The following is a 27,099-nucleotide window of genomic DNA, read 5'->3' as shown; positions in this document are numbered from 1 at the left end:
TTTTGGGGAGGGGAGCCAGTCTCCTCAGTCAAGGGCAACAAAAGTTAAAATAACAAATGGGATTACATCAAACTGAAAAGCTTCTGCACAGTGAAGTATACGTCAACAAAACAAAAAGGCAAACTACTGAATAGGAGAAGATGCTTACAAATCATACATCTGATAAGAGGTTGATATCCAAAATATAAAAAAGTTATACAACTTAATATAAAAAGAAAATACACAACCCAGTCAGAAAATGGACACAGAACTTGAATGGACATTTTCCCAAAGATGTACAGATGGCCAACATGCACGTGCTCAACTTCACTGATCATCAGGGAAATGCAAACCAAATCACAATGTTATACTACCTTATACCAGTCAAACTGGCTATCATCAAAAAGATAAAAAGTAACAAATATTTGTGAGGTTATAAAGAAAAGGGAACTCTTGTCTACTGTTGGTGGAAATGTAAATTGGTCCATCCACTTTAGAAAATAGCATGCAGGTTCCTCAAAAAATTAAAAATAGAAATACCAAATGATTAAACAATTCCACGTCTGAGTATTTATCTGAAGAAAATAAAAACACCAATTTGAAGAGACATGTTACTGCACCCCTATGTTCACTGTGGCATTATTTACAACAGCCAAGATATGGAAGCAACTTATGTGTTCACTGATAGATGAATGGTAAAGAAGGTAGGATATATATAATGTATAAAATGATATATTATTTATAATATATTATATATACATGTTAATATATTTATATAACTTAATCAAATATATAATTATATGTATTATATAAATAATCTGTAATGGACTATTACCCAGCCATAAAAAAGAATGAAATCTTGCCATTTGTGACAACATGAATGAACCTGGAGGGTATTACACTACATGAAATAAGAGAAGGAAAAACACCATATGATTTCACTTATATGTGGAATCTAGAAAACAAATGAACAAAAAAACAAAACAGGAGTGCCTGGGTGGCACAGTCAGTTGAATGACTCTTGGATTTGGCTCAGGTCATGATTGCAGAGCCCCACATTGTGCTCTGTGCTCAGCACAGAGTCTGCTTGAGACTCTCTCTCTCTCTCTCTTTCTGCCCCTGCCCCCAGTCCTCTCTCTCTAAAATAAATTTAAAAATCTTAAAAAAAAATACAAACAGAATCATAGATAGAAGAAATGGTTTCCAGAGGAGCTAGGGGTTGGGTGGCAGGTGGAAGAGGTAAAGGAAATTAAGAGGTACAAATTTCCAGTGATAAAATGAATCATGGCGATGTAATGTACAACACAGGCAATATAGCCAAAAATAGTGTAATAATTTTGTAAAGTGCCTGATGATAGCTAAACTTATCATGAGGATCATTTTCTATGTATAAAAATATTGTATCACTGTAGTTTACAACAGAAAAATAAAGGTATATTGTATGTCAATTACATATCACTAAAAAAATTAATAACATGTTTTCTAGATTCCCTTTATCAGACTAACAAACTTGTCTCTAATCCTAGTTTGCTGAGAATGTTTAATAATGAATGGTAATTATAGTTTATAAAACGCTTTTTTCTACATTACTGAGATTATCATATTTTTTCCTTCATTCTACTAACGTGGTGGATTGTATTTATTGATTTTCGAAGGTTAAACCAACCTAGAATTTCTGTAATAAACCTCACTTTATGGTTACACATATCATTTTCTAACACTCTGTTTAACTTGATAATTCATATTTAAGGAATTTTATGATTATTATGACAAAAATCAACCTGTAATTTAACTTCTTGCAAAATTGTTTCCAATTTTGGCATGAAAGTTATTCTGCCCCCATAACCAAGTTGAGAATTATTTTTCCTTTTACTCTTCTCTGGATTGGTTTATATAAAATTAGTATAATTTTTCCTTAAATATTTTGAATAATTTACTAGTGAAGCCGTTTGGTTCTGAATTTTGTGAGATTATTAATTATGGATTCAATGATTTTCACTTACATTGACATATTTTTATATTTTCTTTTTCTTTCTAATTCTTTTAGTTGTGTTTTTAACATAAATTAATATGCTATTTTAGGTAAGCTATTTTATTGGTTTAATGTTCTTTATGACATACTTTATTATTCTTTTAATATTTGTCTATCTGTATTGATATTCCTGTTTTTCATTTGGATAATTTCCCATTTTTATTCTTTTGCTTCTTCTTGACTATACCTACAAGTTTAACTTTCTTAAAAAAATTATTTTTTAATTGCATTTATTTTTTTATATTATATTTATTCTCTATAGAACTGATTTTTACTCTTATTATTCTTCCTTCTAACTATTTTGTTTTAGCTTGTTCTTCTTATAGTCTCTTAAAGTGAATGTTTAGATCACTGGTTTTTCAATATATTAAATTTTCTAAATTTTATATTTAAATAAAAATTTCCCTCTATGCAATTATACTGCACACATTTTGATATGTTACATATTATTGTAAGATGAAAGAAAAGTTACCGTTACAACCCAGATCTCAAGAAATTACTAGAGCATAAACTATAGTTTTTTTTTCCTAAGTGCACAGGATTAATCCAAGGAAATAATATGAAAATGAAAAGCAGTAGTGAATACCCAAACCTGTTTATTGTGTAAATATAGTAGCTTGATGTGATAACTATATATGATAATTATGTTAATAAACAATTAAGTTTATTATGGAAAGAAAATACATCTTTACATGAATTTAAAAAAACTATATATGACTCTATATATACCCACCTTAGGAAGTGCTGAAAGGAGAAGATGAAAAATGTATTTTTATTTTTTAAAATATTCATATATGTTCATATGTTTCCTTAAAATATTAAAAAAAATTAGTTGCTTTGAGTTTTCTAATGTCTTCCTATTTTATCTTTTGTAATGATTGAGAAAAAATAATTACTGGAATAGAGTTGTGATCTTTCACCTTCCATATACTTTAGGGAAGAAAGGCAGGAAATGCAGACTACTTCTTGACCATCTGTTTTTTTTTTTTTTTAAGATTTTATCCATTTATTTGACAGAGATCACAAGCAGGCAGAGAGGCAGGCAGAGAGAGAGAGAGAGAGAGGAAGAAGCAGGCTCCCTGACAGGCAGAGAGCCCAATGCGGGGCTCCATCCCAGGACCCTGAGATCATGACCTGAGCTGAAAGCAGAGGCTTTAACCCACTGAGCCACCCAGGTGCCCCTTGACCATCTGGTTTTTTACTGTTGCATCTTGACCTGTGTCTGTTGTTATTGTTTATCTTTGTGTCTCTAAGGACACTGCCACCACTGGGGCATCTTTTAGGATTTTTGCCCAGATTCATTACAAAAACTAATTAGTGATGTTTGAAACTGGGTCACCAAGGACTTAGTTGTTTATTATTTAGTTTGAAATTTAGCAAATAAATCAAATATAAATCTTAATAGTGTAAAAGCCTCTTATCCTTTCCAGAGAAGTCATAATGGCGACTTCAAAACAAGAGGAGGAAATATTTTAACTACATTTTATGTTCAACCAAGAGAGAGCTAGAAAATACTTCCTAGGCACAAAGAGGACTGAAATTCTTGGTCTGAAAATCTCAATGTGTGGAAGATGAAAAATACAAGGAGTTCTAGGTTCTCCCAGAGCATCAGTCAGGGTATGTAGATTCATAAACTGAGAACCTAGTAAATCCCACACAAACCTTTTCTAATAGATCCTCTTCATCAAATTAGCTTTTAGGGCTCATTGTTAAGTAATTAACTGAAGATAAAATTAACCCTCAGAAGGGTAAGTATAGGGGACACTTCATGTTACTTTTTATCTTTACTTTCATCTTTTTCCAACTTTGGTAAATTTACATGTTAATTTTTCTCTGAAAAGCAAATGTAACATGATTTACCAAAATCAGATGTAAAAAATATTTATTATATAAAGACACAGATCTTTCTGAGATGTATTTTTTGATGCTGCTTTTTACAGTTTACGTAAAAATAATGTAGAGTTATGTGCGGTGAAAAGTTATCTCTGCCACACTCTCATTTTCTCTTTAAAGAGAAGATGTATATCACATTAAAATCACTGATACAACAACTTACATAATATTGACAAAGTTTGTTATCCTAGATCTTTTTTAAAATATAAAACTCTTATTTTATTTTTTAAAAGATTTTATTTATTTATTTGACAAAGAAAGAGATCACAAGTAGGCAGAGAGGCAGGCAGAGAGAGAGAGGGGAAAGCAGGCTCTCTGATGAGCAGATAGCCCAATGAGGGACTCCATCCCAGGATCCCAAGATCATGACCTGAGCCAAAGGTAGAGGCTTAACCCACTGAGCCACCCAGGTGCCCCTAAAATAGAAAACTCTTTTAAAGATGAAAACTATTTTCTTAAACCTTGTCTCTCTCTCTTTTTTTAAGATTTTATTTATTTATTTGACAGACAGAGATCACAAGTAGGCAGAAACAGGCAGAGAGAGAGAAGGAAGCAAGCTCCCTGCTGAGCAGGGAGGCCGATGCGGGGCTTGATTCCAGGACCCTGAGATCATGACCTGAGCTGAAAGCAGAGGCTTTAAACCACTGAGCCACCCAGGCACCCCTTAAACCTTGTCTCGTAAAGACAGCATTAATGAATGGAATAAATGAAAAACATTTTGGAACAAGGGTTACCACCTAGAGGGTACAGGAAAGAGCACGGTACCATGTAAAGCTTTAGGAGCCACTGGAGTGAGGAATAACAGATTGAGGAAGTTAAGCAGGCTTGAGAGTATCTTTCCACTTCATTAAAATTATCTATTGTAGTTATTATGGTGTGCCCCTTTAGTTCCTAGGAATATCAAAGTTCTTCAAAAAAATCATTGTCACTGGAGTCCACTGAAGATGACAGTAAATCTTGGGGTTTAGTTGTAGTAACTGGGCATACAGTGAGAGATGATCCTGCCTCATCTTTGGAGAAAGTGAGTATTTTACCGGACAAATGAGAGCCAGCCATAGCACAAGCTAACTGAGTTTTGCCAGGAAATTGAAAAGCATATTGCCTTCTATCCATTTATATAAGAGATACTCAAAACCAAAAGTTTTTAAGGATGTTAGTAACACTAAGTGTGATAGCTAATGAAAAACTATAAAACAACTATTAAGCCAATGCAAAAATTAGTGAGTTCTTAAACCTCAGTTTCAAAATATGCATTAAAGAGACATAAATGGAAATTTAAGAGGGAAAAAATTCTTTCTCTGTGGAAGCTAAGAATGAAAGTTTAAATGTAAACTAAACAGTTAACTATTTCATGGTGTAAATTGTGTGAATTAATACCCAATGGCACCGGCCCTTATAAAATATGTGTCAATAATCTTGAAAAAAGACACAGTACATTACAGTAATTTTAGCACAGATACAATTAAAGTGGCATAGTGAGTTGAAGGAAACCATGATAGGAATGAAGTTTATAGATGATACCTTTGTAAATGTATACAAAATTTCTAAGTGAGTATCTTTTTCCTTGAAATTTCTTTTTCAGGAATTATTACAAAATCATGTAATAATGTTCATAAAAACCTGTTTTTTGGAGACATTTCAACCTTTGTAGAAAACAAAGATTCACAAAAGTGTGTTGGAAATTGATTCAAAACTTTAGCTATTTTCATACAAATTTTTGAAATAATAAGAATTTACCAAAATAAAGAGCATCAGAAATGATGAATACCCAAATTTGTATCGACATGGATGGGACGGGAGGAGATTATGCTGAGTGAAAGAAGTCAAGCAGAGAGAGTCAATTATCATATGGTTTCACTTATTTGTGGAGCATAAAGAATAACATGGAGGACATTGGGAGATGGAGAGGAGAAGTGAGTTGGGGGAAACTGGAGAGGGAGACAAATGATGAGAGACTGTGGACTCTGAGAAACAAACTGAGGGTTTTGGAGGGGAGGGGAGTAGGTGTTGGGTGAGCCTGGTGGTGGGTATTAAGGAGGGCATGTATTGTGTGGAGCACTGTGTGAGGTGCATAAACAATGAATTTTGGAACACCAAAAAAAAAATTAAATTACATTAAATTTTAAAAACTGGAATTGCATAAGTACAGTGGACTGAAATTAAATAGAATTAAATGAAGTATATTTTATAATAGAAATGTAAAAATATTTATATTTTAAGAAAGAGAGTATAGACAGGTGTGTAGAGAGTATATTCAATATTTTTAATTTGATTCTGAACTTAGTGATAATGAGGTATTACAATGTTTTCCATACTTAAACAGACTGAAATATGTGAGGTTTTTTTCCAGCTGTGTATCATTGGTCCCAACATTTCTTCATATGAAGCAGATAAATTGTGCATTAAAATACTCTCTGTATCATGTGTCCGGTGGACACTGAGTGTAAATTACATACTGCCAGAGAAACTTAAGAAGAGAGTCAGAGGAGTGAGCCAACAACTTAGAAGTTGCATGTTAAAACATGAAACAAGACATAAACACATGCTTGGTCATCATGCCACAATGCAAAATACAAGTCACAGATGGATCAGCAGCGCCTGATGGAGTCCAGATCAACTGTTATAGATTTACATTTTATCATGACCAAATCTTCAAGAAAAGGCATAAAACAAACTAAATTGAGATATTCATCTTTGAAATAAAGAAGAAATGCTAGATATAAGAAGAAATCATAATTTTGTTGAATCACAATCTAATCACATGAGAAAATCCATTCTTGGGTATAGATTAAAGCTGTGAGGGAAAAGAAAATGAGATGGTAGAATAATTTGTTTAAATATGTTTAAAAATCTGTCACAAAACTTCCAAAAGAATAAAATAAAATAAACAATTAAGTAGCCAGAGTATTGGCAATATCAATTACTAATTTATAGAAGAAACCACATGTTCCTTTGTATGCTATCTCAGGTAGTCACTGTTTATTACCATCTAGCTTTGACACTCTCTATTCAAATAAGATATCTCTAAATTTTATGTCAAACTGAATAAAATTTAGTAGTTAGTGATGATAAACCACACAGTAACAACCTTCATCTTATTGGGGTTGACAGATGATCCTCAACTTCAATTCCAATTTTTAGATTTCTATTTCTCACTTATATGTTGAGTATAACTGGGAATCTGACCATCATATCCCTCACTTTAGTTGACTCTCACCTTAAAACACCAATGTACTTTTTCCTACAGAATTTTGCTTTATTAGAAATTTCATTTACATCTGCATGTATCCCTAGATACTTGTACAACATAGCAACAGGTGACAAGGTCAATTACATATAATATTTGTGTTATTCAAGTTTTTTCATTGACATCTTTGGAGTAACAGAATTTTTTCTCTTGGCTACAACGTCCTATGACTGCTATGTAGCCATCTGCAAACCCCTGCATTATGTGACCATCATGAACAACAGAGTCTGCAAGAGACTTGTCCTCTGCTGTTGGATGACTGGCATGTTGATCATATTCCCACCACTTACTCTGTTGCTAAATTTGAAATTCTGTGATTCAAATGTCATTGATTATTTTTTCTGTGATGCATCTCCAGTCTTGAAGATTTCATGCTCAGACGCATGGCTCAGAGGGCGGTTGGTTGTTTTTTGTGCTGTGCTGACCTTCATTCTGACCCTTCTGTGTGTTCTTCTGTCTTACATTCACATCATCAAGATCATTCTACAATTCCCCTCTGCCCAACAAAGGAAAAAAGCTTTTTCTACTTGTTCCTCTCATATGATTGTTGTTTCCATCACCTATGGAAGCTGTATCTTCATCTATGTCAAACATTCAGCAAAGGAATCGGTGACTATTAATAAGGTCATGGCAGTGCTAATGTCATCCATAGCTCCCATGTTGAACCCATCCATTTACACTCTAAGAAACAAACAAGTGAGACAAGCCTTCAGTGAGTGCTTCAAAAAAATTGCATTAGTCTCAAAAAAGTAAACGAATGCTCAAGTTCATAAATAAAATAACAAGCTAAGCATAAACCATCAAACTCTTAATCTCTTTGTCTCTTTTTAACATGATCTCTATTTAGGTTAACTTTCTCAAACATTTTTTTCTTCTGGAATTAATATATTTCACCACCTGAGTTCACTCCTTTAACTCCCCATCCTGCAAACGAACCCAAGACCCCAATCAGAAGACATGATAATAATTTTCTATTAAATGTAAGCCTGATGTTACTTCTAATCTCACAAACAAAATTGCAATACAGAAAAATAAAACAAATGAGTACCAAACAAGGAAATAAATAGTTTATTTTATATTTACTTGGACTTGTAAAAAATAATTGATTTAAAGTGTTCCTCTAATCATCTAACCTAAGTGTTGCTGAATTTTAATTGACTAATAAAATTTATTGAGTACCTAGTGTTGGCAGGTCAAGTTCTAAGCAAAAAAAAAAAAAAAAAGTTAAGTATTCATATGCATAGTATGGAGCCCAACACAGGGTTTGAACTCATGACCTTGAGATCAAGACCTGAACTGAGATCAAGAGTCAGAGGCTTAACCAACTGAGCCACCAAGGCACTCCTCTAGGTAGAAATTTTTAATTAGTAATATTCATGATTGTACTTAGCTCAGTATTTTTTTTTTTTTTAAGCAGCACTGGGGAGTGGGTGGTGGGAGAAGGGGTTAAATGGGTGATGGGTATTAAGGAAGACATTTGTGATAAGCACTGGTTGTTATATGTAAGTGATGAATCACTAAATTCTACACCTGAAACTAATATCACACTGTAGGTTAACTAACTGGGATTTAACTAAAAACTTGAAAAAGAAAAAAAAAGCACCACTGGCAAAAGCTAATATGATATAATTGAAAAGTAAAGAAAATAAGAGTAAATACATTCCAAATAAATGTGTCTTAAGTGGAAGTAGAATTTGATATCTAGGATCCTGGAGTTTATTTGTAAATACACACACACTTTCATAAAATGCTGAAATTTTAAAAGTAAAAGATTCACAGGCTATACAAAATACATATGTTTCAAATGTGAGAAAAAGCTATTTTCTAAAAAGATATGATAAGTTCAGTGTCAAAATGTTAATTGCTATTGAGGAATTAAAGAAGTTGTCAAAATTATGAAAAATATTCAATTGTTTAAAGTACAAATATTCAAATTCAAAATGTAGTTAAATTAACCAATAAATTTTTTATATCATGAAAACAGAATTTCAAAAGAAATCTAGAAAACAAATTATCAATATACATGGAAGTCTAAGATAATTGAAAAGGAATTCCAAATGAAAAGTTATAATTAAAATAATAGTTACTTTTTTTTCATAAAGGAAATGGCATATAGATTAGAAGACCACAAAATGTACATCAGTTTTTCTTAAAATTTCTTTTTTTTTTTAATTAAAGCTCATAAAACTACTATGTAAATTTTCATATTGGTAAGTTTTCTCTTGGCTTTCTGGCATCCAGGCCTAATGACCATCCTTTTGGACTGGTATCTGTAGAATATGGCACTTACAGTTGCCTTTGTTAAAAAGAAAAAAAAAAAACCCCAAGTCTCTCTTCCTCATTTTTTCATTCCATTTCCACTATTTTTCACTTAGGTCTCAACATGAATGTCATCCATTTACAGTCTATCTCTTCCTCTCCCACCACACAAACATACAAACTAAATCTGGAGAAACTATTTATCCTACCTGCTGTTTTGACCTCTCTTCTTTAGTACTAATTCACTAAAATTTTATTTATATTGTATATCTAAAATCTTCTAGAAAGGCAAACTCTACTTTTTATGCATACTTTACTATATATAAAACCTACTAAATAAATGATATTGAATATATTATTTTCAAATATACTGAATGAGAAAGCGTCACAATTACTGAAAAAAATTATTACTTATTAAAGAAAAATGCTAATTTCTGTCAAAAAATTCATAAAAGAACAAATGGGTAAAATATGCTATACATTTTTAAAGAACTTTAAATCAAGATTTAACTACCTTGCTACATTTGATTTCGATTTTAAGATATGGAAAAAAATTAACAAAAGTTGTCATTTACTGAGAGATCAATTTAGGCTAACTTTACATGAGCTACAATATTATCTATCTATGAATTTACTTTTTTTTATGAATTTACTTTAATACACACACATGCACATGCATATTATTTTAATGGATAATCTTCCAAAGACCACTGGAGTTGGTTTTTAATCTTTGTTTCATAGAGTGGTAAACTGAGATGTGGGATCTTTTTCAACCACAACATCATGAAAGAAGACACTAAACAAAAAAAAAAAAAAAAAAAAAAATCTGGAAAGCCACAAATTTACCCACATAGAGGTTAAATAACATGCTATTAAACAATGAATAGACTAACCAAGAAATCAAAGAGAAAAAATAATGGAGACAAATGAAAATGAAAATGAAAACACAATGGTCCAAAATCTTTAATATGCAGCAAAAGCTGTCCTGAGAGGGAAGTTTACAGCAATGCAGACTACCTCAAGAAGAAAGAAAAATCTAGAATAAACAACCTAACCTTACACCTAAGGGAGCTAGGAAAAAGAACAAATAAAATCTAAAACCAGTAGAAGAAAAGAAATAGTAAAAATTAGAAGAGAAATAAATGAAATAAAATTTTAAGAAAAGAATAAAACAGGTCAATGAAACCAGAAGCTGGTTCTTTTCAAAGATCAGCAAATTGGTAAATCTTTAGCCAGACCCATCAAAAAAAGACAGAGAGAACTCAAGCAAACAAAATCAGAAATGAAAGAGGAGGGGCACCTGGGTGGCTCAGTCAGTTAGGCATCCTGCTCTAGGTTTCAGCTCAGTTCATGATTTCAGGGTCATGGGATCAAGCCCTGTGTCACTCTCCATGTTCAGCTCAAAGTCTGCTTGAGACTTCTCCCTCTGCCCCTCACTCCACTCATGCATGCTCTCTCTTTCTCTTTCTTTCAAATAAGCAAGTAAAATCTTTAAAAAAAAAAAAGAAGAAGAAGAAGAAGAAATGAAAGAGGAGAAATAACAACCAACACCACAGAAATACAATTATAAGAGAATAGTAGGAAAAATTATATGCCAACAAACTGGACAACCTAGAAGAAATGGAAAAATTCCTAAAAACATATAACCTCCCAAAACTGTATCAAGAAGAAATAGAAAATTTGAACAGACCAATTACCAGCAATGAAATTGAACCAGTAATCAAAAAACTCCCAACAAACTGAAGCCCAGAGCCAGATGGCTTCCCAGGTGAATTTTACCAAATATTTAAAGACCAGTATATACCTATTTTTCTCAAACCAATCCAAAAAATATAAGATGAAAGAAAGTTTCCAAATTCATTCTATGTGGCCAGAATTACTCTGGCTCCAAAACCAGATAAAAATGCCCCAGGAAAAGAGAACTACAAACCAATATATCTGATACACATAGATGCAAAAGTCCTCAACAATGATGATTCACAGACCTGTACCCCTGAAGCAAATAATACATTACATGTTAATTAAAAATTAATAAATTAAAAATAAAAAAAATCCTCAACAAAATATTCCACCCTAAAACAACAGAATACTCATTCTTCTCAAGTGCACATGGAACCTTCTCAAGGATAGACCACATACTGGGTCACAAATCAGGACTCAACCGATACCAAAAGATTGAGATTATTCCCTGCATATTCTCAGATCACAGTGCTTTGAAACTGGAGCTCAATCACAAGGAAAAGTTCAGAAGGAACTCAAACACCTGGAAGCTAAAGACCACCTTGCTTAAGAATGCTTGGATCAACCAGATCAAAGAGGAACTGAAACAATTCATGGGAACCAATGAGAATGAAGACACTTTGGTCCAAAACCTATGGGATACAGCAAAGGCAGTCCTAAGGGGAAATACATAGCCATCCAAGCCTCCCTTAAAAAAAGTGAAAAATCCAGAACACACCAGATGTCTCTACACCTTAAAGAACTGGAGAATCAACAACAAATCAAACCAACTCCACACATAAGAAGGGAAATAATCAAGATTAGAGCTGAGATCGATGAGAGATACAGTAGAACGTATCAATGAAACTAGAAGCTGGTGTTTTGAAAGAATCAATAAGATCGATAAACCATTGGCCACACTAATCCAAAAGAAAAGAGAGAAAGCCCAAATTCATAAAATTATGAATGAAAAGGGAGAGATCACAACTAACACCAAGGAAGTAGAAACAATCATCAGAAGTTATCATCAACAGTTATATGCCAATAAGCTAAGCAACCTAGATGAAATGGATGCATTCCTGGAAAACTATAAACTCCCAAAATTGAACCAGGAAGAAATCAACAACCTAAATAGACTGATATCTAGTAACGAGATTGAAGCAGTGATCAAAAACCTACCAAAAAACAAGAGCCCAGGACCTGATGGATTCCCTGGGTAATTCTACCAAACTTTCAAAGAAGAAATAACACCTATTCTCCTGAAGCGGTTTCAAAAAATTGAAGCAGAAGGAAAACTTCCAGACTCTTTCTATGAAGCCAGCATTACCCTGATCCCCAAACCAGGCAAAGACCCTACCAAAAAGGAGAATTTCAGACCAATATCACTGATGAATATGGATGCTAAGATTCTCAACAAGATCCTAGCAAACAGGATCCAACAGCACATTAAAAAGATTACCCACCATGACCAGGTGGGATTCATTCCTGGGCTACAAGGATGGTTCAACATTCACAAATCAATCAATGTGATAGAACAAATTAATAAGAAAAGAGAGAAGAACCACATGGTCCTCTCAGTTGATGCAGAAAAAGCATTTGACAAAATCCTGCATCCGTTCCTGATTAAAACGCTTCAAAGTATAGGGATAGAGGGAACATTCCTGAACTTCATCAAATCTATCTATGAAAAACCCACAGCAAATATCATCATCAATGGGAAAAAGCTTGCAGCCTTCCCGTTGAGATCTGGAACATGACAAGGATGCCCACTCTCACCACTCTTGTTCAACATAGTATTAGAAGTCCTAGCAACATCAATCAGACAACAAAGAGAAATAAAAGGTATCCAAATTGGCAATGAAGAAGTCAAACTCTCTCTCTTCGCAGATGACATGATTCTTTATATGGAAAACCCAAAAGACTCCACCCCCAAACTACTAGAACTCATACAGCAATTCAGTAACGTGGCAGGATACAAAGTCAATGTACAGAAATCAGTGGCTTTCTTATACTCTAACAATGAAAATACAGAAAGGGAAATTAGAGAATCAATTCCATTTACTATAGCACCAAGAACCATAAGATACCTGGGAATAAACCTATCCAAAGAGGTAAAGGGTCTGTACTTGAGGAACTACAGAACACTCATGAAAGAAATTGAAGAAGACACAAAAAGATGGAAGACCATTCCATGCTCTTGGATCAGAAGAATAAACATTGTTAAATGTCTATACTGCCTAGAGCAATCTATACTTTTAATGACATTCCAATCAAAATTCCACCGGTATTCTTCAAAAAGCTGGAACAAATAATCCAAAAATTTGTATGGAACCAGAAGAGACCCCAAATCGCTAAGGAAATGTTGAAAAACAAACAAACAAAAAAACTGGGGGCATCACGTTACCTGATTTCAAGCTTTACTAAAAGCTGTGATCACCAAGACAGCATGGTACTGGCATAAAAACAAACACATAGACCAATGGAACAAAGTAGAGAGCCCAGATATGGACCCTCAACTCTATGGTCAGTTAATCTTCGACAAAACAGGAAAAAATATACAGTGGAAAAAAGACAGTCTCTTCAATAAATGGTGCTGGGAAAACTGGACAGCCATATGTAGAAGAATGAAACTTGACCATTCTCTTACACTGTACACAAAGATAAACTCAAAATGGATAAAAGACCTCAACGTGAGATAGGAATCCATCAGAATCCTAGAGGAGAACATAGGCAGTAATCTCTTCGATATCAGCCACAGCAACTTCTTTCAAGATATGTCTTCAAAGGCAAAGGAAACAAAAGCCAAAATAAACTTTTGGGACTTCATCAAAATCAAAAGCTTCTGCACAACAAAGGAAACAGTCAAGAAAACAAAGAGGCAACCCACGGAATGGGAGAAGAATTTTGCAAATGACAATACAGACAAAAGGTTGAAATCCAGGATCTATAAAGAACTTCCCAAACTCAACACACACAAAACAGATAATCATATCAAAAAATGGGCAGAAGATATGAACAGGCACTTCTCCAATGAAGACATACAAATGGCTATCAGACACATGAAAAAATGTTCATCATCACTAGCCATCAGGGAGATTCAAATTAAAACCACATTGAGATATCACCTTACCAGTCAGAATGGCCAAAGTTGCCAAGACAGGAAACAACATGTATTGGAGGGGATGTGGAGAAAGGGGAACCCTCTTCCACTGTTGGTGGGAATGCAAGTTGGTGCAGCCTCTTTGGAGAACAGTGTGGAGATTCCTTAAGAAATTAAAAATAGAGCTTCTCTATGACCCTGCAATTGCACTACTGGGTATTTACCTCAAAGATACAGATGTAGTGAAAAGAAGGACCATCTTTATCCCAATATTTAGAGCAGCAATGGCCACGGTTGCCAAACTGTGGAAAGAACCAGGATGTTCTTCAACGGACAGATGGATAAGGAAGATATGGTCCATATACACTATGGAGTATTATGCCTCCATCAGAAAGGATGAATGCCCAACTTTTGTAGCAACATGGATGGGACTGGAAGAGATTATGCTGAATGAAATAAGTCAAGCAGAAAGAGTCAATTATCATATGGTTTCACTTATTAGTGGAGCATAACAAACAGCATGGAGGACATGGGGAGTTAGGAGAAGGGAGTTGAGAGAAATTGGAAGGGGAGGTGAACAATGAGAGACTATGGACTCCGAAAAATAATCAGAAGGGTTTGAAGAGGTGGGGGGGTGGGAGGTTGGGAGAACCAGGTGTTGGGTATTGGAGAGGGCACGGATTGCATGGAGCACTGGGTGTGGTACAAAAACAATGAATACTATTATGCTGAAAATAAATTAAAAAATAAATAAAAATAAAAATAATAAATAAATAAAATAAACCTTTAAAAAATGAAAAAAAAAAAACCTTTCTCCTTCAATGGCCTTTTAATTGTTTAAGCTTAACTCACATATTCCAAATTAATATTGCTAAATTCAGTGACCATCTGGTAAGACTATTGCAATGGTTTTCTTTTCTTTCCTTTTTTTTTTTCTTTTTAAAATAGATCTATTTATTTATTTGAAAGAGAAAGCACAGTGAGATGGATAGAGGGAGAGTGAGAAAATCTCAAGCAGGTTTCCCACTGAGGGTGGAGCCTGACATGGGGCTCAATCCCATGACCCTAAAATCATGACCTTAGCAGAAATCAAGAGTCAGATGCTTGAATGACTGAGTCAGTCAGTTGTCCCTGGTTTTTCACTATTTGGCTGTGACTCATGAGTAGATTATGAGGTTGTAAAATCCGCTTAGCGGTGAATGTGTATGTGTTTAATAAACTAGCATAATAAAATCAAGAATAGAATAACAGTAATTTATGAAAAGAGTTTATGGAAACACCTGATACATAATAAACACTATCTGAGTGTTTGATAGTATTATTGTTAGAATAACATGAAATATAGTTTAGATCCCATATATGAAAGGGTATGCTTTAGTTATGCATTTTTATGTTTTGAGTGAAATGTAAAATTAATTTCCTCCTGTAAGAGGCAAGAAAAATTTTCATAAGGTATTCACTTATTTCATATCTTGTCTGATTTAAAATCCATGGCTTCTTTGGGAAATTTATAATATAATCATTATGTTTCATATAGTTTTCTTAATATAGTTATACATATTTATTTCATATAGTTTTATAAATTTAATGTAAGTATAAATAAATTTATAACTTTAAGTCAAAGAGCCACAAACTCCTTGAAGAGACTTTTTTTCCAAGCTTGTCATCCTCAATTTACAAATTGATTTCTTCTTTAGAGTTCCAAAAGCTAATTAATAGAGTCATTATTATATCTGAAGAGATGATTAAAAGGACTTTTTTTATGAGTTGTTCACCCCCCAAAATGCTAAAATTTTTACCACTAACAACAATTCCAGAGTTTTCTTTGGACAAATATTTTCATCATTTTTTTATGGTGATATGATTATCTTTTTTAGTTGTATGAAAATAGGAATATTTCTTAAGTTTACAATTTCATAGATTTTTTTCCATATATATGCCCCTATATTGTTATTTAGAAGACTTTCTGGAAATATTTCTTACAAATGTCTGTAATTTTGAGTGTTGAGGGATGTCTTCAAAGGCCAAAACTGGTACCCCTGGTACCCCTAAAATAAGAATTGGTTAGATCTTACTTTACATGTTATCCAATCCTGTCACATATATGAGGGCTGAGGCAAGAAGAACAATTAACATGTTGATATTTCAATGTAGCTTAAAAAGTCCATCTGGTTTATTTCAATGGTGATCAGGTCAAATTAGTGAATCTAGTCCAATGTATAGTATTGCTTTATATTTATATTTAACATGCAGGAAATAACACTGCCCAAAGAGAGTTTTAATTGTGGTTAGGAGATAAAACCTAAGAGCAATTAATAAAAATGTAATTATATAATGAGGAGATAAAGCAAAATTCTCAATTGCCAAAATCAATGCTATAAAATGCACATAATACACATTTATAATCTCGGACTACAAAATAATATTGATAGTGAGTGCTGTGGATTTTCAGGTAGTAGAGTGAATAAAATATATTTCAAATGTTGATTCATTTTGGAATGAAACCTACATACTTGGTAGTCAGATAATCAATGTTTTGAATTCAGGACCCAATACTCAATAACTATTTATCCCCCATGAACCATCATCTGTGCTACAGGCTTGTTGCAAAGTCCTGTGAGTTTCCATTGTGCTACCACAATTCACTATATTCAAAAAGGAGGGAACAGTGATGATTTACTGACCACTTAGCCTCTGGACTCCTCATTTTGAGTCTTAGGGAAGGCAAAACCATTTTCCATGGATAAAGTGAAGGCCAGACAGTATTTTACCAGATTCCCTTAGAGCTAGTTTGTGGGCTTCTACAGTAAACTTAACTAATCAGATTTTGAATTCTGATTTATGGATGCAAAGAAATGGGGACAGTGTTTCACATGAAACCAGCCACTCTCAGTGTCTAGGGGCAGTGGAAACTGCAGTGGCAGTGGCGGTCCCCAGTGTCCAGTGCTGGTAGTGCAAGCTTAAACTCCGGTGTCCTGTGTTTTTGTTGTGACCACATCAGTGTGTTTACACAACTGAATCTGGATTTTCACTGTGGTCCTGAATGCTGCTAATTCTTGCATTTCCCTTCCCATTTTATATGTGGTATACTTCTCAACATCTTTTCAATCTTTCCTGTGTAAATCATCAAAAGTCAGTTCCAGGTTTTTTTTTTTTAATTTTCTTTGTTTTTGTTTTAATGAAGAAGTTTAATGGATAAAAAACAATCAAGAATGCCATTTGAATGAATTAATTTGTAAGTTCTATCAAAATGGCTTGCATGGAAACATTATTAAAGAAACATTCCAAATCTAGAAGAAAAATTACATGTGCATATGTAGATATGGAATATATTGGTATGTAGAGACAGAAACCCCTCTTCATCATAAATTAGTTGGGAATAACCTTCTATGTGTGATTTAAGGCCATCTAGAGATGGTGCAGAAATAATATGAGACAGACCTTTGGAAGTGGCCTCAAAAACCTATAATGATGGGTGCCTGGGTGTCTCAATCAATAAAACGTCTACCTTAAGGACATATCAGCTCAGGTCATGATCCCAGGATCCTGGAATTGAGTCCTGCATCAGGCTCCCTCCTGAGCAGAGAGTCTGCCCCTTCCTCTGTCCCTCCCCTCTGCTCCTGCTTGTGTTTTCTCTCTCTCCCTTTCTCTTTCTCTTTCACAAAAATAAATAAAATTTAAAAAACTATAATGATATTATTAATTTTCAGATTAGTTGGATGCATTTTCTCCATCTACAACTATTGACAAATTTGTAGAGGAATGTTTGATAGAAAAAAATTGATAATTTGCTTAATCAATTTTTAAAAAAATTTTAAAGATTTTTTTATTCATTTGAGAGAGCCACAGAGACAGAGACAGAGAGACCACAAGCAAGGGGAGAGGTAGAGGGAGAGGGAGAAGCAGACTCCCCACTGAGCCAGAGCCTGGCACAGGACTTGACCCCAGGACCTGGAGATCACGACCTGAGCCAAAGGCAGATGTCCAACCATCTGAGCCACCCAGGGACCCTCAATTTTTAAAATTTTAATGTGAACAAAAATCATATGTGAATAAAGCAAATTCAAACAAGTGGTAGGAAAAAAAGTAATCTTACTTTTTAAAACCTAAATGCATTGACATCAAGTAATATTTGATGGGGGAGCTAAGAGTACTCAATGGAGAAAAGACAGTCATTTCAATAAATTGTGCAAGGAAAATTAGATATTCACATGTAAAATGTCTGTTTATCATTCTTTGAATTTAGCTTAGTCCTGTGACTTGCTTTTGCAAAGAGATGCGACAGAGGAATATTGTGACAGTTCAGAGTGTAAGAATCAAGAAACCAAGAATGCATCCTCTCTCTGCCTCTTGAACCCCACAGTTCACATGAGAACAAGCAAAGGTCAGTCAGCTGGAAGAGACAGCTATTGAAGCTGAGCTGATTCATCCCTCCTGAAGCCATTCTAGACGAGCTTACAGCTAGTTGATTCCCCCAGGATATGGGAGAACCAAGTCCATATCAGCAGAACTGCCTAGCTGAACCGCAGACTCATAAATAATAATATATGCTTGCTGTTTTAAGACACTAAATTTTGGGGAGCTTTGTTATATAGAACCGGCAAAGTGATAAAAGATGCATGACTAATTCCAGATAATTCCTGGTTAAGGATCACATTCGTCTTGACTCTAACTAAATTGTTCCCACCATAAAGCACAGTGCAGAGAGCCTGAAAATGTTAACCATGTATTGTAACAGAGCCTACTTACCTTTCTTGTTACCCACATGATGTATTGAAATCTCCCTGCTTTCACCTGTCTCTCTGAATATTAACTTCATCCTCAAGCTTCCAATATTGTTTTCCATCTTTCTTGGACTTTTTTACATGGCTCAGATTTCTACTTACTTTTTGGATCTTATCACTACACTGATCTCAGCAGGAACTCTAGCTGCAGTTAGAAAATATTCCTAACCATCCCATTAGTCCACAGATACCACTACTCTCAGTATAGTCCCGATACACCACTTTTTAGAAAATAAAACATGCATTTACTCACTGAGGTTTATGACCAAAAAAAAGTGATTAAGAATAGCTATTTTAAAAAGAATAGTTATAAATAACATTTGCTGTATGCTATATTTTAAAACTACAGAAAAAATGGTAATGCTATGATGTTGAGTATTTGTGGAAAATATACAAAGGAAACAGAATATCTGAACAGCTTTTTGTTTATAATGCTTAATTGGAGAAATTAGAGTGGCAGTTGGTTAAAAAATCGGCCCTTTATTCCTTCTTCTTTTGGAAAACACCCACACGGTTGCAAAGCTAATGAATCCTTTCCCAGTGAACTTATCTACTATGTGAGAGTATGAGGTTGGTTGCAAGGCAAGGATTAATAGGGGTATAAAAAAATTTTAAGATTGGTGGTTATATTTATTTTCTTGATAGTGGTGAAGTTTTCATAGGTTATGGCATATCTCGAAACTTATCAAACTATATATTTTAAACATGTAAAATTTATTATAAATCAACTATACCTCAATAAAACAGAGTATCTAATTTAGACATCTGATTTGGCTTAAATAAATCCTTAACAAATATTTACTCAGCAAAGATATCATGCTGTGTGTCCTTCTTGTAGGGATTACATTTTTATATATATATATATATATATATATATATATAAACACCCTAATGTATCATAAAGAAACTGGTAGTTGCCAAAAACTTGCACAGGCATACAGAGAAGCTAGTACATAAAGTCCTTCATTTAGTGGAGCTTACAGTTTAGTGAGGATGCTAGATGATAAACACATAGCAAATAAAGAAATAACAAAATCTAAGAGTGGTGTGAACAACAATAAACTTCTATTATGCATAAAATATCAAGCCAGTTAAGTGTTAGACAGTGATTGAGTAGTGGTTATCTTGATAGTATGATCAGGGAAGCTTCCCTTGAGAAATGCCCAATTCTGAGATCTCAGTGACGTGAGGGAGTCAGTCATGTGATGTTTAGAGAAAGAACAGCCATTGCAAAGTCTTTGAGTTGACTTTGAGTGGGCTTTGAGTTGACTTTAAGTGGGCATGGGTGACAAAGAAACAGCAAAAGATCCATTCACATAAACCAAAATGAGTAAGAAAAATAGTGGTAGATAATTCTAAGAGCAATGGAATGACAAGAAAGGCTTGGCAGGGGATTTCAATCTGCTTATATGCTCTTTGTTTCTTCTTCTTTTTTTTTAAGATTTTATTTATTTATTTGACAGAGAGAGAGATCACAAGTAGGCAGAGAGGCAGGCAGAGAGAGAGGAGGAAGCAGGCTCCCTGCTGAGCAGAGAGCCTGATGTGGGGCTCGATCCCGGGACCCTGGGATCATGACCTGAGCCAAAGGCAGAGTCTTTAACCCACTGAGCCACCCAGGCGCCCATTTGTTTCTTCTTTTTAACCTGCTAATTTGACCTATGTTTGTTGGGACAGAAACCCAGGCATTCCTGAATATTTTCAAGCAGACAAATTCTGATGACCCAGGGACCATTTCCCAGTGGGTCCTAAACCTTTATATTTTCTGATTTAGCCATGGAAGGAGCTCATTTGAAACTAAGGCAGAACCAATTCACCTGTATGAGGTAGGAGAGGGCTGGTAATGGCTGCATTGAACTTCAGATGTATACTCTCTTTATTGTTTTGTCTGTTACCTTTCATGTTTGCTTGTTGACACAACTGTGTACATACTATTTTTAAATAAAATGTTGATTGATGTAAGCAAATACAGGTAAAAATTTCACAATATGACAGTTTAGCATATGTACCTATTTTCAGGCAGAAAATGTTACACCACACTCACAGAATAGAACATAAAGTAAATCAAATCACACTTTCCTCTGTTTTTCCGTGATGCCCATTTCCCATCTGTCATGGATTCAATGACAACAAATTCAACTTTCCTCCTAAATGCTTCTTAAACTAGCAAAAAGGTCTACCACAGAAGGAGGCAGAGGCTAAATATGAAAGTTATATACAATTCATTGAAGAGATGATTTTACTTTAGGAGAAGGTATTGATATCCAGGGGAAATTGGGAAAGGTTTTCCACACGCTTTTAGGTACAAATAAACCTTTTTGTTTGTTTGTTTGTTTTTTTAAGAAAAGAAACAGTTCCCTAGCACTAAATCTTTTGAGTAAATATATCCTGTTTGGGTCAAGCATCTATTATTTGATCATTTATTATTTGATCACATATGGTATATATATATTATTTTTCTGGGAATAGCACTTATCTTTATTATAAAAGGTTATCATTTTTTATTTTGGTGAAAGAAATTTGGTTGATATAAATTCTCCTTCTTACGTAAAAGTTCTCATTTTGTTCATCTTTTATTTAGTAGAAGATTATGTCACTTACTAATACATAAATGTTTTTTATCTCATTTTTGGACTTGTTTATTAAACAATAAAGTATTTCTACTATGTGGGAATCATTTACAAAGTCTTCATTTTATAAAAAAAATTATTGTTTTTAACAATGGAAATTTCAGGGTTTTAATGGTCTTTAGTGAATGCAATTGCTTGAGTACTTTCTAAGTTACAATTTTCAGTCTTAATACCTAGGATCTCAAACTGGAAGACTAACAACAATATCTCCAAATTATCTGACACTAGCTATTTTCATGTAGAAACAGAATATCATTATCAATTATTCAAATCCCCAAATTTATTTCAACTTTTGGCAATATTTCAATTTAGTGAACTGTTTTGTCATAGTGGAAAGGTGTGCCCTAATATTTTTCTGCATATAAAATATTGTAAAGCTCATAATGTGTGCATAATTTTTTATTTCCTACATTTATTTATCTGTACTCAGTATGAAGTAGTCCAGATAATACTTTCAGACATGACTAGCCATTATTTGAGCTAATACTTAAATTTATATTCTTAATACATTAATCTAATTGTCATTAACAGAACAGAATTTTTAATAACACTGATAAGTGCATAGCATATTTTGCTTTTAAAATATATTTATATAGAGGTATTTAACAAAAGAAAAAATTATCTACAAAAGCACAAATTGATTGAAGTTATGTAGGGAACTCTGAAATTTTCTGGATATAATTCTGGACAATCAGTCTTCTTAAGTTGGCAAAACTGCTCTTTTGTTGTATTAAGTACTTCTGGAGTTTTCACCTTGATAAGAATATATGTTGTGTGGCTATTATTAACTTATTACTTCTGGAGCTTTCACCTTGATAAGAAAATATTATGCATGACTATTACGAACTTATTACATAGTATGATATGAAAATATGTCAACATATGTAGTAAAATAGTAGTTAAAATGAAAAGAATTTTATTTTTGAGTAGAAAAAGCATTCTTAGTAGTATTTCTTTGTGTCTGATGATGAAAAATATTAAGAGAATATTCTGAAGAGCTGTATGGATAAGCTTAATTGGAACTTTTGTTTGCATAAAAACCATAGCCTTTAATAAAGTAGGGCTATGCCTCTAAAAAAAGTCAAAAAATATTTTACGTTAAAATTTTTACCAAATCTGTACAATTTTCTGGACTCTGTATAAAAGATGTACCTTATTCTTATGGGTAACTTATTTATGTTAAACCTGGACAGATAAAGTGTATATACTTGATATAACTGGAAAATAATTTGACTTTATGACCAAGTGTTATGTTGTGGTAAATTATAAGAAAGAAGAGGAGAATCAATTATGGTTGATTCCGATTGTTAGATACAATTGTATGAAGAGCTGAGCTTGAGCTGACATTTAAGGAACTATAATTTGCGGATGGGCAGTTCTTGCATACAGCAAAAAAGCACAATCAGTGAGATTATTTTGATTTAATGTTTTGCCAAGTACTGACTAATCCACATATCTACATTAAATGGTGATAGCATTTATTGAGCCCTTGCCATGATCAAAGAACTATAAGTAATATGAATTTCTAACACTTTTTTTGTCTTTTAGATTTTTTTAATTAACATATAATGTTTCAGGGGTACAGGTCTGTGTTTCATCGGTCTTACACAATTCACCGCACTCACCACAGCACATAGCCTTGCCAGTGAATTCCTAACACTTCATTAAGAATTAAGGAAAAGGAGTGCCTGGGTGGCTGAGTTGGTTAAGCGTTTCCCTTAGGCTCAGGTGGTGATCCCAGGGTCTGGGGATGGAGTCCTGCCTCAGGCTCTCTGCTTAGCAGAGAGTCTGCTTCTCCCTCTCCTCTTGCTCCTACTTTCTTTCTCTCACTTGCTCACTCTGTCACTCTCAAATAAATAAATAAAATCTTTTTTTAAAAAAGATGAAGAAGAAGAAGAATTAATGGAAAAATCGTCAGGCCTGGAGCCAGGGCTCTGCTACTGCAAGGAGGGTACTGGGTGCAGGGAGGTGCCTGGGCCAGCCATTGCCACCTCACTAGGTGAGCACAGCCCTCTGGCAGAGCAGGGCCCCAGCAGCCACATCACCATGGGCCAGTGCAGCATCACTCCTCCAAGACTGTGCTGGTGTTTCTCAACCTTATCTTCTGGGGGGCAGGTGGCATTTTATGCTATGTGGGAGCCTATGTCTTTATCACTTATGATGACTGTGACCATTTCTTTGAAAATGTGTATACTCTCTTCCCTGTGGTAGTGATCATAGCTGTAGGAGCCCTGCTTTTCATTATTGACCTAATTGGCTGCTGTGCCACAATCCGAGAAAGCCACTGTGGACTTGGTGTGTTTGTCATCATCCTATGCCTGGTTTTTGTCACAGAAGTTGTTGTGGTGGTTTTGGGATGTGCTTACAGAGCAAAGGTGGAAAGTGAGGTTGATCGCAGCATTCAGAAAGTGTGTAAGACCTACAATGGAACTGAACCTGATGCTGCCAGCCGGGCTCTTGATTATGTACAGAGACAGCTGCACTGTTGTGGAATTCACAACTAGTCAGGCTGGGAAAATACAGACTGGTTCAAAGAGACCAAAAACCAGAGTGTCCCTCTTAGCTGCTGCGGAGAGACCCCCAGCAGCTGTAATGACAGTCTGGCCCACCCCACTGACCTCTATGCTAAGGGATGTGGGGCTCTAGTTGTGAAGAGGTTACTAGAAGTCATGATGCCTATTATCTGGGCAGCCCTGGCACTTGCAGCTGTTCAGCTGCTGGGCATGTTGTGTGCCTGCATCATATTGTGCAGGAGTAGAGATCCTGCTTGTCAGCTTCTCCTCACCAGCAGAAGCTCATCTACTGTGCATAGTAGAAAACGCAAGCCTGAGCTTGTTAGCCCTGTTCTGATTTGGAAGGTGAATTGAGCAGGTCTACTGTGTGGGCAGCCTGAGTTTGTTTAATTAAAGCACACAGGTATTGGACAAAGCAGCTTGGCTCTTCAATGGGCCGCCCTACTTCCCTACCCACCTAGGACTTTCCTTTCCTCTATTCTAGCTGACTCTCCATGTCCCTAAGTTTTTAGTATAGCAGTACATGTTCTAATTTCAGAACCATTTGCAGTTTGCATAGTGTGGGAGAATCGAAGGCAGCCTAAGCTCCTTCCACTACCTCCATGGAATAATGGGGCTGCTGCCAGAGTGTCACCGGACCTTTTCAGTCTTCACGATGGAGAAGTCTTGACTAAGGTCTTTGCGGGGAGGAGAAGGAAGCTGCGGTTAAAGTTAACACCAGATGGTGCTCCTTGTCCGTGTCCTTTAAATAACATATATTGTAGTGCAATAAGGTAGCAACTGCACAAAATTGCTAAGATAGATTTTAGAATCACAAAAAAAGAGAGAAATCATTCTAAGCTTAGAGCTTCTGTAGGTGCACAGAATTATTATTCTAAATGAAAAAATTGAAAGAAGAAAAAGTATAAAACAACAAAAAGAAGAAAACAACCAAGTTCAATTTTAATTCTGTAGTTCATACCTTAATTTATATTTACTTTATTTGCTAATAAACTGAGAGTTAAAAGGCTGATTTGAGAAATCTATTTAGTCAAATAAAATCTACCCTCTAAATTTGTTTTAGATTTGTCTATATGCATATGACACATAATATATATACACATATACAGAGTATACACATGTACTCATAATAACTTAGAGGAAAAACAAAATAGAAAGATTAGGAAGGAAAAGATAAATTAATGAAAAAAATGGTGAGAGCAATTGAAAATGTTCCTAAGAAGCAAGGCCTTTGTTAATTATAAAGTAAAATAAGAAAATGTATTAATCACTTCATGTCATTATTATTTTCTGTCTTAATTTGTCTGAAGTTACTGATGAGAAACCAGACATCAGTGGTGGAATTCATTCTCCTTGGACTGACAAATGATGCTGAACTTCAAGCTGTGCTTTTCCTTTTTCTGCTGCTAACTTATGTCTTAAGCATCATGGGAAACTTGACCATCATCATTCTGACCCTGCTGGATTATCGACTCCAGACTCCTATGTATTTCTTCCTCCGGAATTTTTCTGTTTTGGAAATATCTTTTACCTCTGTCTTTGTCCCCAAAATGCTAGTCAATATTGGAACTGGAGATAAGACTATCTCTTTTGCTGGTTGTTTCACTCAGTACTTTTTTGCTATTCTTCTGGGAGCAACTGAATTTTATCTTTTAGCTGCCATGTCCTATGATCGTTATGTTGCCATTTGTAAACCCCTACATTATACAACCATAATGAGCAGGAGACTCTGCATTCAACTTGTCCTGTGTTCCTGGTTCTCTGGTTTTTTGGTTGTCATTGTGCCACATATAATGACTCTCCAGCTGCCTTTCTGTGCATCCAATGTCATCAATCATTATTGCTGTGACTATACTGTGCTGTTGCATCTGTCCTGTTCAGACACACATTTCATAGAAATGATAGAGTTTATCTCTGGTGGAATTACCCTCCTCTTCACCTTGGTATTAGTGATTCTTTCCTACATGTACATAATCAGGACAATTCTGAGAATGCCTTCTGTTCAACAAAGAAAAAAAGCTTTTTCTACGTGTTTCTCTCACATGATTGTGGTCTCACTTTCTTATGGAAGTTGTATCTTTATGTACATAAATCCTTCTGCTGAGGATGCAGAAACTTTTAATAAGGGAGTGGCTATCTTAAATACCTCAGTTGCCCCTCTGTTGAACCCTTTCATCTATACCCTAAGGAACAAGCAAGTGAAAATAGCCTTCAAAGATATGGTCAGCAAGATAACAGTGTTTTCAAGGTGAAACTAACTGAGGTTCATAACAATAATAAATAATAAATAAAGGTTTGAAAGACTGTAGATGTGCATTATTATAACATTAAAGTGTTTGTTGTTATATATTATCAATACTGTTCACTGAACACCAAAACAGTAAAACTACTTATTTAATGAAACCTGTTGTGTCATCACTTTATTTCTTAAAATTTTACAGGCCTGTAAGAAGGTATATGTGTGTGTGTGTCCTCTGACACTTTTGTGCTACTTTTCTTTTTTTGTACTTTACTTTTAAAGAAAAGATTTGGGAGAATTGTGAATATGACTTCTAATAGTGTGTTTTTTACAACAGAGCTTTTCTTATCCACTGCCATATAGTGTTCAATCTCTGTATTTGGTAATTGAATAATCAAATAAACACCCAGGGGAAATCTACTTTAGTTTGCTAATAATAGCTTAAATAATATATTAGTGAATTAACATAAAATTAATTTTCAAGTTATATTATTCAGATTTAAATTTAGTGTTTCCATAATAATCAGTTACTGAGAACTTAGGCTACTCAATGTTTGAGATAAAGAAAATTCTGAAGAAGGGAAAATCAATATATGTTTGTTTTCAAACTGATAGGAAAATGATTAATAATGATTTATACACACTTTAAACTCAAGTGAATCCAGGAAAGAGGTAAAGGAATGACTCTAATTTAGGTTAATTAGCAC

At 34.4% G+C, this 27,099-nt stretch overlaps 1 protein-coding gene and 2 pseudogenes across 1 annotated transcript; all 3 read left to right on the top strand.

The window, feature by feature from the left end:
• The first annotated feature begins 6,969 nt into the window (after nucleotides 1–6,969).
• On the top strand, nucleotides 6,970–7,904 carry LOC111140121 (annotated as a pseudogene).
• Nucleotides 7,905–23,686: 15,782 nt separating this feature from the next.
• LOC111140115 lies at nucleotides 23,687–24,507 on the top strand (annotated as a pseudogene).
• Nucleotides 24,508–25,469: 962 nt separating this feature from the next.
• Nucleotides 25,470–26,405, top strand: LOC111140114 (olfactory receptor 2AP1-like). The gene has a single exon (XM_022492489.1). The coding sequence runs from the start codon at nucleotides 25,470–25,472 to the stop codon at nucleotides 26,403–26,405; it is 936 nt and encodes a 311-aa protein (XP_022348197.1).
• Nucleotides 26,406–27,099: the final 694 nt, after the last annotated feature.

The sequence above is a fragment of the Enhydra lutris genome, unplaced genomic scaffold, assembly GCF_002288905.1.
Source record: "Enhydra lutris kenyoni isolate GAN:26980312 unplaced genomic scaffold, ASM228890v2 scaffoldscaffold173, whole genome shotgun sequence".
Classification (NCBI taxonomy): Eukaryota; Metazoa; Chordata; class Mammalia; order Carnivora; family Mustelidae; genus Enhydra; species Enhydra lutris.
This window is presented reverse-complemented; position numbering and strand designations above follow the sequence as displayed.